At 32.9% G+C, this 14,571-nt stretch overlaps 2 protein-coding genes across 3 annotated transcripts; one reads left to right on the plus strand and one right to left on the minus strand.

Annotated features, from left to right (window-relative positions):
• Window positions 1-609: 609 nt before the first annotated feature.
• LOC114415350 (low affinity sulfate transporter 3-like) lies at window positions 610-5,409 on the plus strand. Of its 2 annotated transcripts, XM_028379984.1 has the most exons (12): window positions 614-1,181; window positions 1,290-1,338; window positions 1,449-1,656; window positions 1,744-1,936; window positions 2,129-2,194; window positions 2,288-2,518; window positions 2,630-2,756; window positions 2,873-3,159; window positions 4,177-4,370; window positions 4,458-4,534; window positions 4,633-4,709; window positions 4,987-5,409. In XM_028379984.1, the coding sequence occupies exons 1-12, from the start codon at window positions 873-875 to the stop codon at window positions 5,128-5,130; spliced, it is 1,962 nt and encodes a 653-aa protein (XP_028235785.1). In that variant the 5' UTR covers window positions 614-872; the 3' UTR covers window positions 5,131-5,409. The 2 variants fall into 2 exon arrangements, with proteins under 2 accessions (XP_028235787.1, XP_028235785.1); XM_028379986.1 differs by lacking the exon at window positions 4,987-5,409 and having other exon boundaries at window positions 610-1,181; window positions 4,619-4,707.
• Window positions 5,410-8,498: 3,089 nt separating this feature from the next.
• On the minus strand, window positions 8,499-14,293 carry LOC114414113. The gene is made up of 14 exons (XM_028378461.1): window positions 14,104-14,293; window positions 13,795-13,901; window positions 13,534-13,666; window positions 13,284-13,408; window positions 12,616-12,681; window positions 12,434-12,529; window positions 12,092-12,253; window positions 11,268-11,363; window positions 10,934-11,125; window positions 10,406-10,499; window positions 9,998-10,078; window positions 9,515-9,595; window positions 9,065-9,239; window positions 8,499-8,835 (listed from the first exon to the last, which is right to left on the minus strand). The coding sequence occupies exons 1-14, from the start codon at window positions 14,284-14,286 to the stop codon at window positions 8,828-8,830; spliced, it is 1,599 nt and encodes a 532-aa protein (XP_028234262.1). The 5' UTR covers window positions 14,287-14,293; the 3' UTR covers window positions 8,499-8,827.
• Window positions 14,294-14,571: the final 278 nt, after the last annotated feature.

The raw sequence follows: 14,571 nt of genomic DNA on the forward strand, positions 1-14,571 counted from the left end.
TCGGTGTTAAATAATAGTTGGACGAAAGGCTTGGTGTTGTCATCTCTTATTAGTGGGTGTTAAATAATAGTTGGACCAAAAATTTTATTGATCATAGTGATCCTAATCAAATAAGATTGTCTTTAGTAAAAAATATATGTAATTTTTTTTAAAAAAAAACCTTACTTAAGAGATTCTATCTACACATGTATTTATAGGAAAACATTCTAAATGGAAGACTAATATGTATTTATAAATCAGTAAACATCAATCCATTCTTAGGTTCTTTCCAAGTTTGGTGAATTGAAACGCTAAACCTCAATTTAACGTAGTCTAAATGAATTCCAAACTAACTCTTAACATATTTGCTTTTGTAAATTCAGGAATGTTCAACTCTATTTCTTCTCCTCTCACAGTAGATGAGTAGATTCGCGGATTAGCGCAATCAAGTTTCATACAGACTCTAAAAGGGGATGGGTAAAAATCTCACAGCACCTTCCATGTCATCCAAAAAAAATAATTAAAAAAACGTATAGCAAATGAGAAATGTAACATGATATAGACAAGAAAAGACTGAAAAGTGGTGAAAAGAATGGCGTGGGAATTATAAATGAGAATAGTCTTGTCGAAAGAGGACTCGTACTAATCGTTAGACATTCCCAACTTTTGAGATTAGCCAATCAAAGTGGTGCCACAACTAACCCTCTCAGCCTCATCTTGCAGAGGCTTCTATGAGAGCTTGCTGCAACCCTTTTTACGCAATCATCCAAATAGATTGACCCGTGTCAACAATAGTCGTGTAGATAATAAGATGCTATATTGAACTTACATTAATGTACATTTAGTACAAGTAGTAGCAGAGTTCAACCAAACACTTCAAACTTCAAACAATCATGAGTTCAGCTCCCAGTATGAGAGTCAGCGAGCAAGAGCACTTTCATCTTGAGGATACTAGTGACATAGAGAGGTCTATTTGGGTGCTGAATCCTCCCAATCCACCACCTCTTAGGAACAAGCTATTTAGTCCACTGAAGAAAACTGTGTCCTTTTTTTCATCCAAGAAGAAAACTTGCCTTGGACATGCTGTTTCATTCTTGGAGAGTCTATTCCCAATCCTTACATGGTTCACAAATTACAAGGCCTCCAAATTCAAAGAAGATTTGCTAGCCGGTTTAACTCTTGCCAGCCTCAGCATACCTCAGGTGTATAGATATTCACTAACTTTAGCTTCTAATTTCATGCAGTGCATATCAGATGTGGAACATTTACATTACATTACAGTACATTCTAATTTCTATCTGATGTTGCAGAGTATAGGATATGCTAATTTGGCAAAACTTGATCCTCAATATGGTCTATGTAGGTATCTGACTTCAGTTATATATATACTCATATTTATTATATATACTACTATACTGATGCATCACGCATCATGCTTCATTTTTTTTATCGGTCTTCATTGTATTCAGACACCAGTGTTGTTCCTCCACTTATCTATGCTGTGATGGGGAGTTCAAGAGAAATTGCAATTGGGCCTGTAGCTGTAGTTTCATTGCTGCTATCCTCTTTGGTCCCCAAAGTGGTGGATCCTGCTGTTGATCCTGATGCCTACAGGAATGTCGTCTTTACTGTTACCTTATTTGCTGGAATCTTTCAAGCTGCATTTGGTATTTTCAGGTAGTTTCCTCATCTGTTTGTGGATTTTCTTTTAAATGTGTTGGTTTCCTTATCAAGTAATCAGTTTATTCTACTAAAATTCTGCAGGTTGGGGTTTCTTGTGGATTTTCTTTCACATGCTGCACTTGTTGGATTCATGGCAGGCGCAGCCATCATGATTGGTCTTCAGCAGCTCAAGGGGTTGCTGGGGATTACTCACTTTACCAACAAAACTGATGTAATATCTGTATTGGAATCTGTTTATAAGTCGCTCCACCAACAAATCACATCTGGAGAAAAAGTGAGTAGATCTTGCTAAATGATTTATGTTTTGGGTTTGAACTCAGAAAACAATCATTCTATTGATGGTTAAAAATTTCTAATGAAGATGGTGATAAATTATAATTTCTTAAAAGGAACAATTTATTTAAGTTCTGTAACTTCTGTTGATATTTGAGTATTTAACATTATTCTTTGTTTTTTCCATTGACAGTGGTACCCTCTGAATTTTGTCATCGGGTGTTCATTCTTGATTTTCCTTTTAATTGCCCGATTTGTTGTAAGTAATGAAATTTCTGGCATCCACGTACCACTGCTACACTTCCTCTGTTTGATTTGAGATTCTGATAATGTATATGCCATTTATTTTCAGGGCAGAAGAAACAAAAAACTTTTCTGGTTGCCTGCTATTGCTCCTCTTCTATCAGTTATATTATCAACTTTAATTGTGTATTTATCAAAAGCTGATAAGAATGGGGTTAACATAATAAAGCATGTCAAAGGAGGCTTGAATCCAAGTTCAGTTCAACAGTTACAATTCCATGGTCCACAAGTTGGTCAAGCAGCAAAAATTGGATTGATCTCTGCCGTTATTGCTCTTACTGTATGTTAATTTCTTTGCTCTTTTTTTTTTTTTTGGAAATAGTTATTTCTTTTTCCAAACTATTAATTTCTCTGTCTTACTAATGGAAATATATCTGAACTTCAAATTCAGGAAGCAATAGCAGTTGGTCGATCTTTTGCTTCTATTAAAGGATACCATCTTGATGGCAACAAGGAAATGCTAGCAATGGGATGTATGAACATTGCTGGATCGCTCTCTTCATGCTATGTGGCAACTGGTGAAACTTTTTTTTTCTGTTGCTAATAACTGTGTAATTAATCTGAAATATTTTTATGCAGAATCAAAAGTGTATATATATCAAATTTATTAATAGTTTGTGCTAAACACTGGCAGGTTCTTTCTCAAGGACTGCAGTAAATTTCAGTGCTGGATGTCAAACATCAGTGTCAAATATTGTGATGGCAGTTACTGTGTTTTTGTGTCTTGAATTGTTTACAAGGCTTCTATACTACACTCCAGTGGCCATACTTGCTTCTATCATCCTCTCTGCACTTCCTGGATTAATTGACATAAGTGAAGCTTGCTATATTTGGAAGGTTGACAAATTTGACTTTCTAGCCTGCATTGGTGCTTTCTTGGGGGTCTTGTTTGAATCGGTGGAAATTGGTCTTCTTGTTGCAGTAAGCAGTCGACTTCTTTCATTCAGTATTGTTCATCAGCAGGTTTATTTTTTTAATAAACAATGTAAAACTCTTTGAAAGAACGAAAATTCTAATTTAATCATTGAATGTGTAAAAAATATGACAATTTACACATCCAATGACCAATTTGTCATGAAGTTATAATTGTCATACTTTTTACACATTCAATGATTAAATCAGAATTTTCGTTCTTTCAAAAACTAAAATGACATCAGTTTACACGTTCGATCATAAGGCAATGTGAACGCGTATCATACAAGCAGAAACCAAGGTTCACACGATTAACAATTTCCACAAAATAGAAGGGAGCAGGGACCCAACTTCCCTCACGCTGATAGTTACACATGAATTGGGTTGGCAACTAGTGTAGAATAGAGTTTTTGACACGATTTCTGAATAGATGAAAGGCTTGGTGTTGTCATCTCTTATTAGTGGGGTTCCATCCATCAAATAATTTGACCTAGATAATTGTGTTTTCTTGTTTGGTAACTCCCTTACTTGTCGGGCTTCAAGAATAGGCTCTGGTCCACAGATCTGGCCTCACATGCATGGCTTGTATCATTGAATTCAGATTTTTTATTAGCATTACTTTAATTCTAACAATCATCATAGTTTTTTAATTGAAAACCGTGAAATTTATCTATACAAAGTCCAATCAACTACCAATTTTGATTGGTGTAGCATAGATCTCTCCTTTAATTTAGTTTTTAATGGAAGAAAGGTGAAATCAGCAAGCTGCACATGTTTTTCAACTGCTGGAAATCCATTTTCAACTCAAATAATTTTTATTGTCCCCTATCTACCAAGAGTTGTGTCTTTTCAGTTTTCAGAGTAATTCAAATCTGAAACTTCTCCACCAATCATTTATCTTAAAGCTCTCTTTAGTTGTGGTCATTTCACTTTACCTATTAAATCAAATTAAAGTAAAAAAAAGTGAAGAGTAGCTATAGAATCGATTATTATTAGTGTCTCTGACTGAGATGTGTGTTTGTGCAGGTGTCAATCTCATTTGCAAAGATACTAATACAATCAATTCGACCTGGGATAGAAGTTCTAGGTAGAGTTCCAAGAACAGAAGCCTTCTGTGATGTTAGTCAATATCCCATGGCCACAAGCACTCCAGGCATGTTGGTGATTCGCATAAGCTCTGGCTCACTCTGCTTTGCAAATGCAAATTTTGTTAGAGAAAGGTAAGCACTTCAATTTACAACATTTTTTGGAGAGTTTTATACATTTAATTACCAAACTTTGAAATTAAAATTATTCAATTGTTCCAGAATACTAAAATGGGTCGCGGAAGAAGAAAACGAGCTTGCTAAGGGAAGAGTCCAAGCAGTAATCTTAGACATGAGCAGTGAGTCTCAGAACTCATAACACTAATAAATGCTAAACATTTCATGGAATTTATTATATAACCTTATGAATGACCCTTTCTCAGTTCTCTTTTGATAGACCTGATGAATGTTGATACTTCTGGGATTCTAATACTGGAGGAACTGCACAAGAGGTTGCTCTCGCGTGGCGTACAAGTGAGAATACTGCCACGAATATGTATCTTGAGAGAAACTATTACATAATATGAGATTATCATGGTTCCAAATAATCTTTATTTGACACGTAATTGAGTTTTATTAAAAGAAATCATAAATTAAAAACTGATTTCATGTCATGTGGAGATTAACTGTGACCATGAACTTGTGATAATCTTAATTTCTTGTCTTTGGGACCTAATTATATGGTTGGTGTGGTTTGCTCAAGCCTATAAAACTAATCTAACGGTTTTGCTATTGCTATGTGTTTTTGCAGTTGGCTATGGTGAACCCAAGGTGGCTAGTGATTCACAAGCTCAAAGTGGCACATTTTGTGGATAAAATCGGAAGGCAGTGGGTTTTCCTTACTGTTGCTGAAGCCGTAGATGCATGTCTATCTTCTAAACTCCCTGACCCATGATTTCACCTTCACGGGCCTTATCTATAATGTACTGCACCATTGCATATATAGGTCCACAAAGTTGTGCATTACACTGTCTTACGTAAAATGCAATGATCGATGTTTGGCATTGTGCCCTCCCACTATTAGTGGAATTGTGTCCTGTACGGAAATTGTTGTTTTGCGGAATAGCTCCTTGCATGGACAATTTTGCCAGGAGGAATGCCAAAGTCAAATAATCAAATATAAATAAAACAAGAGCATTTGTTTTGCAATAAAAAAGGCGCAGATTAAGGTGAACCATGTATTAAGTGTTGTATATTTATTATATATATAATCCTTAAAACTTTTATTTTTACAATATTGATCATCTTTTTTCTCTATGCTTTCCTACATGTTTTTATGGTTTGCCGATCAATTAATGAATCAAAGGGGAAAGGCAGTGGCGGATGCATGTTGACAAGAGTGGGGGCAATCATAAAGGTTTTTTTTTTTTACTTAGAATTATTAAAAAAAACTGTTCCCATAAAAAATAGGTGTTACTTTCATAATTTTTTTTAATGAATGTAAAAAATTTAAGAGATAAAAGAAAAAATAAATTATTTTATTATAAGATTATATATTTTATAAACAATTATATTTTTTCTGCGAATATATTATAGATTATTTTCTTGTTCCAACTGAAAATAATTGTGAAAATTTGGAGACATTGCAACTTTGCGCATTAGGTCCATTAGGATTTTGTGAAAATTGAGACAACTCTTGAATCTACTTGTAGTCATTGACTAGATGACCATAACATCCACAATTTGTGCAAATACAAGGAAGGCCTTCATACACAACCTTATACTAATAACCTTTAATCCATACTTTCCCTTTATAGGTTTGTTGAGATCAACTTCAATACATACTCGAGAAAGCAAATCGACGACCTCAGGAATCTAAAATATCGCTATCAAGCTTTATGAACTTCCCAATTACTGAAGATAAAACCATGAAAATGCTTTCATATTAATACAGTACCAATTTTCAATCCAGGGAATCAAGTCCATACCATAATTTTATCAATTTTTGTATTCAAAGAGAAAATCTAGCGTCCAAAAACTTACTCCTTGAGATAATGATCAATGATCATCCACAGTCCTTCATCGGTCACTTTGAGACGATCAACTTCATTGTCAAATTTGACCATAATATAAAAAACCTAGAGTTTGTCCCCCATAGTATGAAAACCAATATTCTTCCCAAGAAGTTTAACAACAAATTGCATCTTGCCATGGAGTGCAAAGGCCTTGAAAACCTGAAACAGTAACGTGCACCATAGGCTTAGCATCCTCATATTCAATTCTGCAAACATTCTCTTTGAAGAGGTCATCCTTCGATTTGCAGACTTACATATTCTTATTTCCCATCAATATTATATCTTTGAAGGAGATTATAGTTTGTTTCTCTATGTCAACTTGTTGCTACTGCCACTATCTAGTGGCTCATTTCTTGAGCCACCATCTCTCATAAAATCCAATTCACCAAATTAAAAAAAAAAAATCTCTCTCATAAAACCAGCTGAAAAAACCATATCGATCGTGAGCCATTGTATAACCCTAACTAGTTGTTCCTTACCTTTTTAAAGTTTCAATGTTGCCATATACTTGAAAGTATATAGTGTGCCTGAATAAGATTGTTAGTATCAATACATGCAATCTGTAACTTAAATGTAAGAACACCTTTTTTTATATTCAATGTGGACTAATTGATGAGAATCTTAAAACTGTTGAAATAGAAAGACTTATGATCAGAAATAGGATCAATTAATTAGAGGACATCCTCCAACAAATGATAATAACCATACTTGACAAGGATTAAGTGGAGAAAGACGAAGTCCCAAAAACATTTCCAAGAATCTTGACTGTTAAAGGTCTAAACTAATTTGAAGGTCCATATCAAATATTTTTTATTTTTGTAATTTTAATTAAATAAATTGGTGCATTTTCCACTCCACCTCTACTACACCATATGTATTCAACTCATTTTAAAGAAAAGGGACTTTTGACATTTAAAGAACGTGTGTAGTTTTCTTTGAGTTTCTTTTTGAACCAATCTCGAACTTATTAAGGTTGAATCCTTCTGATGTTTACCTTGACTTATCTTTCATATTTAGAAGTGACGTCATTTGATTCCTTAACCTGTACCAAACGATTAACTCCTAATAAGGATCACATCACTAATGCCACAAAAGCTACAGCCCGAACAATAGGTCCAGCAACCAGATCCTTTAACAAAAGGGAAGAACAAAGAGGGGGATGGGATTGAAGTAAAAACAACCCAATAGGCTTTGAATGAGCCAACGCTGCCAGCGAGTCTGCAACAGCATTTCTCTTCCTGTAAACGTGGTTAACTCGCAGCACCCAACTTCTACTGAAGAATCGCTGGATCGAATGAATCAGGGGGCTATAAGGATGGGAGGATAAGCAACCCTTAGACATGAGTTTCGCCGTCACCTTAGAGTCACATTCAACTAAGACTCGCCTATGCCCCACTCTCCAAGAGATATCTAATGTAGAAAAAATACCCCACAACTCAGCAGAAAGCACGTAAGTGGTTCCAATATTTCTAAGAAAGCCTGAAATCCAGGCACCAAAGCAATTCCGCAACACCCCTCCACACGAAGCCTTCGAACCATTGAGAACCAGGGACGGACCTAGACTGAGATGAGAGGGCAGCAATCAGAAAAAATAAAATATATTCAATAATTATGTCATTAATTTTTATATAAAATTTATAATTTAATGTTCTAATACATTAAATTACATTAGGAGGAGACCACAGACCCTATGAGAACCACAGACCCATCCACGTTCCATTTCAACCAATCTTCAGGAAGAGGTCTCCACACAACCTTTACACACTTTAAACTAAGTATATTCTGCATGGAGGAGGTAATTGCATAATTCACTGGATCAACCTCTTTAATTGATATGCTTGTATTGTTTTCTTTATTAACAAATAACACTTGTTACGTAGGATTTTTTTAATAAATAAATTAACAATTTAATGAATTAAATATTATATATAATATGAATATGTTTCTTTTTATAAAATATTCATTGATGAAAGTAAGAATATAATATTGTTATTTATAAAAAATATTTTATAATTTCAAACTAAGAAAAATAATCAAAGGAAGTTTCAATGATATCTCAATTTTTAAAAATAGAAATAGGGCACTAAATAAACATGTTTTCTAAAACCTCTAAATATAACAGTACAAATATTTAAAAAAAAACAAAAATAAATATTTTCTTAAACTAAACAACTCATCAACATGCATTTTTGCTAATCATCTTTTTTTATCTCTCGGATCAAGAGAAGAAGAAAAAAATAGCAAAGAATGATGAAAACCAGACATGCATCGGGGGAGATTATTCCTATTTTGAAGAAGTAATGATAGTTTAGGGTTTAGCTTGCCTGGTGGCCCCAAAAACATTAATAGCGCAGCCAATTATAAATCTAACCAACACTGCATTGCAAAATTGGTATACACGAAAACAACATTGACATGCAAATAACATTAAACTGAAAGCTATAGTCTTTGTTTCTATTCTTTGAGAAATGTCTAACAATAATGAGTTTTTAAAAAAGATAAGAATTAACATAATCCAATTTAACTGCTCTTGAGCATTCCGGGCACTTGACACTTCATTAGAGCAGGCTAGGCACATTAGTTCTCTGCACGAAGAAAATAGCCATTTGTCATAAATTCTAAAGATTTTCTTAGCTCAAACTATGTAACACTGGCTTGCATTATAATTTCTCTATGATGATGAAAACTAACAGTAGGTTATTAGAATATTGCTAAATAACAAGACAACTAATTACTGACAGTTAAATCTCTGCATATTAGCAACTTTTATTTAATTAAAAAAAGTGTGTGCATGGTTTAGAGAATTGTAATTACCTGGTGGTGGTGGTGGTGGAGGAATACCCTTCGTCTCAAATTCCATGTCATAGACAGTGTTTGTGAGTATGGCATTTTGATCTGTATTCATTACACTGTCAGGAGTCTGTTGTGGTATTTGTTGAGATGCATAGGTTGTTTCAGCCTTTTGAGCTTTAGAAGAAACCTTCCGCGACTACTCAAAACAAACCAAGAAGAAGAATCTCATCATTTCATTCTTAGTTCATACTTTATGACGATTAAACAAAAACAACATATTCATGCTTGCATGATGAGTAAACTACCATTATTTTAATTAGTTCCTGAAAGTGTATAATACCGTGACAGTACGTTATACTTTGAAAGACTAATTTCAAATTCATTAATTTTTTAGACTAAGGTAACATTGCATTATATTTTCAAGAATTAAAATAATGATTTACTCTTGGTATGACTGAGTAAAACACTTACCTTTCCACGTTGAGAAAATGATTCAGTTGCATCATCACGTTGTTTTCGGGGACGACCACGACGTGGTGGTTCAGAACGTTTCTGTGTGCAACATTCATTTTCCCATGTTTAGTTATTTACAAGAATGATAATCTTTCAGGAAAAAAAATTCTATGCACATGCACACATAAAAGGAGATCATCTTGATTGAGGAGACTTCTATACTTATGTCTTGAGATTATGAGTGAATGATGATATGGATTTTACTTCTCTCAGTGACAACAAATGGTTTCCTAGATCATAATTATTCATGCTGGCATGATGAGTAAACTACCATTATTTTAATTAATTCCTGAAAGTGTACGTATAATACCATGAGAGTATGTTACACTTTCAAAGACTAATTTCAGACTCATTAATTTTTTAGACTAACGTAATATTACATTACATTTTCAAGAATTAAAATAGTATTTTACTCTTTGCATGACGGAGTAAAACACTTACCTTTCCACTTTGAGAAGATGACTCTTCTTCATCATCACGTCGTTTTCGGGGACGACCACGACGTGGCGGTTCATAACGTATCTGTGTGTAACATCCATTTTCCTATGTTTAGTTATTTCCGAGAATGGTAATCTTTCAGGGAAAATATAAATTCTATATGCACATGCACACATAAAAGAGAACATCTTGATTGAGGGAACTTCTATACTTATGTCTTGCGATTATGAACGAATGATGATGTGGATTTTACCTCTCTCAGTGACAACAATTGGTTTCCTAGATCATAATTATGTGTACACTGTTGGCAACAATACATATAGAGCTTTACATATGTTATAACTCAGTCGTTATTATACATTTTTGTCATTGTTGCCTTAAATAAAAAGATAAAAAGGTTTTGGATTTTACCCTTCCAATTTGCATGTTGTTAGTAGGAGCATGCGTAACTAGTCTGGTGGGGTTCATATCCAGAATTCTGCGAATAGCCTCCGAAGGTTGAGCCCTATGCACACATATATATTCAACCACGTAAATAATAACACCAAATATATATTTGAAATTATGATACTTGGTATTATTTTCCATTTTGTAAGAGTGATGAATCTGGTATATACAAAAATCACTATAAATAAAAGGACCTTATAGTTATTAATATGTCGTATTTCTTATCATATTTGTAGTTCTATTTCTTCTGTGTCTTTTCCTAGTGTTCTTTTCTAATAAAAATATAACGAACTATAATATTTATATAAATTTTCACAATACTACTTTTTACTATCTCTTATCATTAAATTGTGTTTAATTATATACTTCTTTTAAGGAATTTTATAAATATATACTTCTTTTTTTCTTAATTCTCGTTTTCACTGCATTCTTATTTCTATTTTTGCATTACATCACTTATTATCACATTAACCAAATGAAAAAAATTGATACCTTGAAACGGGTGCAATCTCAGCCTCCCTGGTGCTAAAAACTTGGGAACTTGTTCCTTCAATTGTTCCATTACTTGAGTGGCCCAGAATCCTTGATTGACTTGCCTGCGAACTTGTGTTACTCTCCCGTTGTAGATTATGAGTGTTCATCATTTGATTATATTCACTATTCTGATTCGGCAATCCCTGGGACCTTTATTTCAAAATTTTACAATTGTTAATTATCATACAGAAATTAATGAACCGCTTATGCAGTTGATAAAAAAATGCCATAGCATCTTTCTATATAGTTTTAGGCGAGAGTGTTAAAAGTTATTGCTATAAAGGTTGCTCACCACTGTTGCAAAGAGGCACCACTTTGCTGTCCAAGACCATTAGGCATCATGAGTTGGGGATGATGATGATCTTGGTTTTCATACAACGGGGGATACCTGCAATAAGATAATCTTGTTAACATAAAAAATATAATATCATGTTTGATAATGGATATAGTTCTTCATTTTAAAATAATTGCAATTTTTTAAAAGTTGTTATAGATTGTTTATATGACAGATTAATTATATAAAAAAAAGAGATGGAGTTACTTTATGAGTAACTTTTTTTTTTGGAAGCTATTCCCTTCAAAAACTATATGTATATATATTAAATTTTATTAATTCAATCTTGTAATATTTTAATATGAACTCAACAATAATATACATTAAATTTTAAATAAATCAAGCACATCTAGTGATGTAATCTGGAGTCGACTATTACTTAGACTCAAATATATTTTACATCAAATTTAATTTATTTAATAAATTGAATTATAAACTTGTATTATTCAATAAATTAAAACTTTTAATTCAATTTTTTGACAGATAAAATTACCACACATAAATAGTTATTGAAAGGAGTCATCCCTCCTCAATTATGTTTTTTACTTCTCTATAAGTCTTTTGACATCTCTATAATATAAATCAAGATGTAACATAATAAAATATCAAGTTAAATTAATCAAATGTAATTATTTTTTTCTAAACTTATGGCTTTTAATGTGTGTGTGTGTATATATATATATATATATATATATATATATAAACTTATATATAAATCTTTAAATGACAAAATTTTTAAAACAAGTAAGCAAAGTGGAAAATTAAGGCCAAATATTTCATACATAGGAGGCATTGAAGATCTGTGTCCAAAGGAATTTCTTGTTGTCGCAAGTATGGATGCAGAAGGAGCTGCAGGATCAGCCAGCACGGATCTATAACCTTGTTGAGCAGGATTTGGGGGCATTGTTGCAACAACAGGCTCAAGATTTGAGTATGGTTCCAACCTTATACAAAAAATAACACATGCTTATTATTTTATGCTGATTTTGTAAGCAGTTATTTTGACCATTATAATAACATTATACATAGTAAATTTTCTTTAAAAGCAAGTTTCTACAAAATAAGACGAAATATTGTCTAGATACGTAGCATATATATATATACTATACATTGAGTAGACAGACCTCATAGGATTTTGAGATTGTAAATCAAACATCTGCTGCATTCCAGAGGCATGGCCTACTTGTTGATTCTGCATAGTATTGAATGGTTGGGGCGACCTGAATAAAAATAAATAGTTCATGCATTTTGTTGTTAACTAGTTAATCAAGTAATCGCAATAAGAAGCAGAGGAATGGAATCATACTGTGTGTAGTTGGTTGCGTATCGTGCACCATAGAAATCAGAATTAGAGAATTGGTGGTTTTCAGGCCTATGATTAAAAATTCAAACTCAAACAAACGTCATTGTGAGCACATGTAACATCTAAAGATATTTAATTCTAAGTTAAAATAATTAATGTGTGCTTAAAAAGAAAGTTGAAATAATCAATGAAGTTTCACCGTAAAGGCCAACAATTTATTAGATACTACTACGATACAAAATTGTGAGTCACAGACATAAAGATGGACCCATGTGTGAGATCAACAATTTTGTTGTGTACTGCGTGTAGTTGGATGAGTATTGCGCACCATAGAAATGAAGAGCAAAGAATTGGTGGTTTTTGGGCCTACCGTTAAAAATTCAAATTCATGAGTGTCATAATTACGATCACATGTAACTTCTAAAGACATTTAATTCCAAGTTTAAATAATTAATATTTGCTTTAAAAGAAAATTGAAATAATTAATGAAGTTTTACTATAGAGGCCAGCAATTTATTAGATACTACTACAATACAAAATTGTGAGTCTCACACCGAGAGATGGGTCCATATGTGAGAGCAACAATTTTGTTGTATTTTGGGTAAAAATTTTTATGGAGATGAATAACTGGATAAATATTAAATATTTGTAGTAAAAATGTCAAATGTCACCTTGAATTCCATGCAACATGAGATTTACTGATATGACTACTGTGAGGAAGAAATAATGTAGGTCTTTGGGGGGTTACAAATTTTTCAATTGGATTTCCTATTTCAATCCCTGACCTTGCATGTACCTGCATACAAAGTTAAGATATTGACAACAAATATGGCAATTTAAGATGCACAAAAAGCAAAGCATATATATGCAATGCAATTAATTAACTTTAGTTGTGGAACATGTTTCTTCAATAATACTCACGGGGTTTGGGTTAAACAATGCTGGATTGACACCATTGAAATTGTTGTTTTCTATTGTGTTTGGTACAAAGTGTGGATTGTTTGGGTTTGGGTTGTGTTTGGTGCCAAGTGTGGATTGTTTGGTACCTTGAAGCCTACAACATAGGAATGCAGAATATATATACTCAAGATTAGCAAGTAAAAAATAAATACTGCATTAACATTATATGATAATATATAAAACGCATGATAATTCATAGTTAAATTGACAGGATAAACTTACGCAAAAGAAATTTCATTTTGCATGTCGATAAATTGATTGAAGTGACCTGTTTGTGTCATATCTTGTCCTTGAGTAGATGAAACAACTCCTTCCAACGCCAATCCGTCCTAATTAAATTATGTATTAAAGAAAAAATGATCACTTGTGAACTCAAGTGGCATATATATATATATATACTTAAGAAGCATCATAAGATACAAGATATAATCATTAATTTCTCACAAAAAAAGAAGATATAATCAATAATTGTATGTTTAGGTTGTCATTTCAAAGTGGTATATATAAATTTATAGTAAATAATTAATTTACCGGGGATAAAAAAGGGTGACTTGATTGTGTTCCACTAATCAGTGAAGTTGAAGAGTTTGATAGTGACAGGGTCAGCGGATTAGGAACAAGAGTGGGCGCTGCAGTGCTTTCAGGAGTAGAGGAGATCGAGAATTCCTCATGAGACGTAGGCACAATGGTTTTGGCTTGTTTCTGTCTTTCCATTATTCGTCCCACAACCTGAACAATTCATGTAAATGGACAAACATATAAACAAACATTTCTTTTATATATATGAATGTGTTATCTAGCAGTATTCTCTAATATTAATTGAACTTCATGTGAGCCTCGTTAATTTGGAGACAGGATTTAAAATGGAAATATGACATACATATTTAGTATAAAACTCGTGTTTCACCCAATAAGAAAGGGAGTATAAAAAGAAAATAATAGTTAGGAAATGCATTTGAAAGCATTTCTCTTATTAAAATATAGTTAAAAGAATATATA

Source organism: Glycine soja, chromosome 6 (assembly GCF_004193775.1).
Source record: "Glycine soja cultivar W05 chromosome 6, ASM419377v2, whole genome shotgun sequence".
In the NCBI taxonomy this organism is placed as follows: Eukaryota; Viridiplantae; Streptophyta; class Magnoliopsida; order Fabales; family Fabaceae; genus Glycine; species Glycine soja.

Excerpts from the sequence above, each read along its gene's own strand:
- LOC114414113 (XM_028378461.1), bottom strand. The coding sequence starts at position 14,286 with ATGGAAAGACAGAAACAAGCCAAAACCATTGTGCCTACGTCTCATGAG. Across the intron at positions 11,126-11,267 it reads GGTGCCTCTTTGCAACAGTG|GTCCCAGGGATTGCCGAATC; the intron begins GTGAGCAACCTT and ends TTTGAAATAAAG. Across the intron at positions 10,500-10,933 it reads GAGATTGCACCCGTTTCAAG|GGCTCAACCTTCGGAGGCTA; the intron begins GTATCAATTTTT and ends ATGTGTGCATAG.
- LOC114415350 (XM_028379984.1), top strand. The coding sequence starts at position 873 with ATGAGTTCAGCTCCCAGTATGAGAGTCAGCGAGCAAGAGCACTTTCAT. Across the intron at positions 4,535-4,632 it reads AGTAATCTTAGACATGAGCA|ACCTGATGAATGTTGATACT; the intron begins GTGAGTCTCAGA and ends CTCTTTTGATAG. Across the intron at positions 4,710-4,986 it reads TGCTCTCGCGTGGCGTACAA|TTGGCTATGGTGAACCCAAG; the intron begins GTGAGAATACTG and ends GTGTTTTTGCAG.